General features: G+C 43.5%; 1 protein-coding gene across 1 annotated transcript; it reads right to left on the bottom strand.

Annotated features, from left to right (window-relative positions):
• Positions 1 to 548: 548 nt before the first annotated feature.
• On the bottom strand, positions 549 to 2904 carry lratd2b (LRAT domain containing 2b). The gene is made up of 3 exons (XM_020596588.1): positions 2708 to 2904; positions 1374 to 2416; positions 549 to 815 (listed from the first exon to the last, which is right to left on the bottom strand). Exon 2 carries the CDS (start codon positions 2213 to 2215, stop codon positions 1391 to 1393), a length of 825 nt encoding a protein of 274 aa, XP_020452244.1. The 5' UTR covers positions 2216 to 2416; positions 2708 to 2904; the 3' UTR covers positions 549 to 815; positions 1374 to 1390.
• Between the last annotated feature and the right edge of the window lie 1919 nt (positions 2905 to 4823).

The following is a 4823-nucleotide window of genomic DNA, read 5'->3' as shown; positions in this document are numbered from 1 at the left end:
ACCAACTGGTTATGAAAGAGTCATCAGCTTCCTGTGAAGCACAGAGGGGGGGGAGGAGACACAGCTCCACAACATCAGAGCCTGCTGTGATTTCCGTTGCAGCCTCTGTATGTGAACATAGTGCAAAGTGTTTTACAGGCAATCATTTCACATTACTTAGACACTGACACTTGAAATATCAGAAGTAGTCGTTGCAAATTTTACTGCTATTTCCTGTTGTAACATATCAATGTTTATTACTTTAAGCAGTTTCAAGAAGCTGCCGCTCTGAAACAAATACAGCTTTAACTGTGGAGCAGCTAGTGCACTCCACCACACAACAGCAAACACAAAGCAGGGACCTTGCTAGTTGGACAGGTAGATAGCGATAGTAGGGGAGTAGCTGCTTCAAATCATGTGCAGTGCAAAACGGTGCTGCTGTTTAGGGTGCAGGGATTGGCCAGAACAAAGAAAAGCATCTCCTAGTTTTCCTCAGATCTTTGGTTTGAAATGAATAATCAGCATTGTACCAATACTCCCATAAAATGTCAGTCACATTCCTTCACTAAAAAGAGAGAAACTTCACTGTTCAAATATAGATTTATTTCCATAGTCCTTTCATACAAACATCTTTTTTTTTCTCCAAAAAATAAACTGTCAAAACAGATGAGTCAAAAGTGCACAGGCGTAGCTGTGAATTCTAGCCACAAAATAGTCTGAGTGGGTAAAGCTGTGTGATGTTTAGATACTGTACAAAGCAACAGAAGGGAATCTTCAAAAGTTGACACACAATCATCTGCAGTTCTCTCTCTTCACTCTGAATTGGTCTCCAACACCTGAGTTGTACGGGAACAAACATTTTATCAACAGGTACAAGTACATTGGAGATTCTGTTCCTCTGTGCAAAGATTCATTAGATTGGACAGTGAATTATGGGCAATTAAATTCTAACTTCAACCCCAAATGATAGACTGCAGGTGCACAAATGTGTCAGTTATAACATGTCTCAATGTTGGGTTTGAGCGTAAAAATATTTCCTTGCTAAGGAGGCAATCTGCTAGCAGGGCATGTCATTTTCATTTATTTTCAGTGCAAATCAACTTGACTAGAAATTTTGCTTTGACCCTTGTGATCTGCTTCACTAATCCACTTGAGAGGCTTCGTTCCTGATGTTAGGACTTTCCCCTCTCATTCGGGAGAAAAACAATATGTTATTCAGAGGAACTTTAACTCCCTATGAAGATACACACTTGTTTGCATTGTGGCATATGCGCATAGGCTCATGGACAAAGATTTTAACTGGTTAACCGGAGGCATAAATGTTCCCTCACCAACAAACAAACCCCAATTTAAGCACAAAATTGTGCATTTTCCACTGAAGCTCAAATTCTCACCAGATGGCCAGCGTCTATCAGTTGACGAAATGCTCCTCTTTAATTTCATGTGTTGCGTTCAGGTGGTTGGCCAGCTCTTGCGTCACAGCATCTTTACCAATCTGATCGTTCCTCCTCTTCTCTATGATCACGTCCTCCAGGCTCTGAAACTCCAGGACATGACTCTTCTTCTCTGAAAAGCCCATTTTTAATCTGTATGGCTGTTTTCCAATCCGTATTTCTCCTCCAATTTTGAATTCCCGTTTTCCAAAGCGGCACCAGGCAGCAAAACACTCCGAGTTTCTCCATTTCAGCTCTCCGTCTCTCGTGCCCACATGGTCCAGGGCGTTACGCACAATCACCTCCGGCGGAAGCGCACGGTACCTGTAGAGGCCGTTCACTATCCTGCCTTTTTTGCCCTGACTGACATCGGTGAGAAAGTTATTCTTTATCTCGGAACGGTGCAAATGAACTACCTGAAAGTCCCCAACGTAAACAGCCCAGTGGGTATACTGCCCAGTGGCCACAAACTCTAGTAGGTCTCCCTGTGTACACTTGTTCAGGAGACTTTCCGCAGTATATGTCGCGGCTCCGGTCTTTCTTTCGTATATGCACTCCTCTCGATAGTAAATCGCGCACTCCAGCTCGTCCTGGGCGTCGAATTGCTTCTCTTCATGATTTGCCGTGTGTATTTCTGATGGAAAGTGGTCATAGTTGTCGTCCTGGTCGTCGTCGTCGTCGTTGGAGAAAATGTAAGACACACCAATCCGCGGTCCATCGTCCCCCGGATCGAACCCATTTGGGTCCGACGTGGGCACCTCTGCGTAATTTAAATGCGTTAGTTTTTCCACTCGATTCCCCATAAACGTGACAGATGGATGAGGGGGGATAAAGGTGAACACAAGAAGGGCTCCACCTGTTCTTGGCGCACCGGCTTCAAAGAGGAGACAGAAAGAGACGCAGAGTTGTGCAGTGTCTTAATTAACTAAATCCAAAGCGGTGAACGCAGGTACCATTAATCCATGTCCAGCTGTATACATCCCATAGATGAACTCCAACTGCGCCTACGTGTACAGAAATAAGACAGTAGCGTAAACAGTGAGTTCAGGAGGCGACTGAAAACCAATCTGCAAGTCAGTTTTACATTCCCAACAGGTGTGACCTGATACACCTGTTGGTTCAGTTTCCACGACAGTCAGTTGTAACTACGGCCATATTTACTTTTTATACAACCTCGGCACTACATGTATACAATTCACATTTAGGCTGTCATGTTATCTTAGGTGTAGCCTACTCCATATTGATTTTCTTCAGGTGAATCCAGAGTAAACTGACTGGACAGCAGACACACTTACCTGCAGCTCAGCTTGTATCAGTAGCTTCTCACTCTGCTGTTGTCTCATCGGTGAAATAAACTAGATTCCAGACTGTGCTGGCAGCTGCGCTCCTTCCTCTGTGGAAGACTGATGTGTGGCTTGCACTGCTGTACACTGTCTGTTGCATGATCCACGGTGTTTGTTGCAGAGAACGAAACTCACCCAGATCTAGTGACTGTTGGGAGGTGTTGCAATTTAAAGCGACAGTACGCCTTGTTTCCTCAGTCACAAATTGTGTTTAAACAAGTCTAGAGACAATTAGGAGCTTATCCAAGTAGAGTACAGTACTGTAAACCATCGACTTTCAAAAAGCACAAATAAAAATTTATTTTGAATTGCAGCCTGTTATGCAGATAAGGGGAATAATGCAGGGATATATAAAGCAAGAATTTGTGCTTCGAGGTTGTAGGCCTCCACCAACCTGTCAAATTCACGTGTATGGGATAGAAGTGAGGCAACTGACCTTGACATTTGACCACCAAAATCGAATCAGTTTGGACAGTCCGGCTGTAGCCACAACATTATGGCCACCGGACGGCAGGAAAAATGGGCAAGTGTAAGGATCTGAGTGACATTGACAAGGGTCACACTGTGATGTGTGAGATGACTGGTCAGAGCATCTCCCACACTGCAGGTCTTGGTGGGTGTTGTTGGTCTGCAGTGGTTAGTACCTACCAACAGTGTCTAAGGAAGGACAAATGGTGAACTGGTGACAGGGTCATGGACGCCCACAGCCCACTGATGATGAGGTTGACCTACTATAGATTAAACTTTTAACTTCTTTTGTACTTTTCAAAAGATTAAAATTTATTTGAATATTTGTTAAAATGTTTGAAAATGATAAATACTGTCCATTGGTCTCTATGAAGAGAAAGAGTCAGGGGCTGTAGTGGTGATATCACACCTAGAGTGGTGAGTCCGTTGGATTTTTCTAAACAATTCTCCCTAACTCATCTTCACGACCACAGGTTTTACTCCTTTTACATAAGTTTTTCACTGAATTGTAGACACATCTGGGCTCTTCCTGACAGTAGAACTGTGGAAGCAAATAGATTCACAGAAGATGAACAGTGAGATGCAGAATGACACGAGTGTCAACCAGCTACCACATTGACTCCTATGTAAACAGTATTAGGCAGGTGGTCATCATGTTATGGCTGATCAGTGTATAACTGCAAGCAGAAAACTGGAGGAATAAGTTGAAATGCACAGAAGTGAAATACAACCAGGACCCTGACACTGAACCATCTATGGTATTCAGCCATAATTAATGTTATTATTTACACCTGTGCTTTTCCTACTGTGACATGTCAAAATGTGGCCTACTCCAAACTTGGCCATTAATGAGTGCCAGCACAGGCACAGATGTGAACGATTTTTGGCCCGCTCTCTCTTGACAGTACGTTCTGTAAAGTGCCGGTGTCACTTGGAGCCTTAAATACTGCAGCTCTGCTCTAAAGAAAATTGTTTTATTCACTTCAGAAGGGGAGGTCAACCAAAGCAAGAATAGTTTCTTTGACAACTCTGTAGAAGTGTGTCAACTCTGGTGGCAGCATGAGAGGTCAGAGTCCTTTTTTGATGGGAGTGTCCGACTGTTTAAGTTTAGCTTCAAAAGGCGGTGGGAGTAAAGCATGACATCTGGATCAAAGCAGAGTTTGTAGTGCACGTCTTTCCCACTGTTCTCTTCGCTCTCCATCCAGCTCTGGCACTGCCCTGACCAGGAGTCCTGTGCCACAGAATGAGAGCCAAAGGTGAAAATACTCCTTGGACAAACCAGGTAGCGAGGATTGGAATGGTTCAGGCAGCCATTACACCTCCTTCCTGGAGCTTTTGGACAGATGAAAGTAAATTCCAGATCAAATATAACCAGAAGAAAAAGCAAACATCTATGGGAAATAGATTTTTTTTTTCTTGTTAACACTGTGTCCGTGTGATATTGTGATTGAATTTCTGAGGGAATTTACAGCTCTGCTTCCCTCCAGAGAAACGGCTTAATTGCTTTGCCTGTGATATGGCAAACGCAATGCTGATACCTGTTCATTTTACACAAACTGAAACGCTGTTGTGAAATTCACTGTGACATAAAATGTTGTGA

This window comes from Monopterus albus, unplaced genomic scaffold (genome assembly GCF_001952655.1).
Source record: "Monopterus albus unplaced genomic scaffold, M_albus_1.0 scaffold31.1, whole genome shotgun sequence".
Taxonomy (NCBI): domain Eukaryota; kingdom Metazoa; phylum Chordata; class Actinopteri; order Synbranchiformes; family Synbranchidae; genus Monopterus; species Monopterus albus.
Note: the sequence above shows the minus strand (reverse complement) of the source record. Positions and strands in the feature narration are given on the sequence as shown.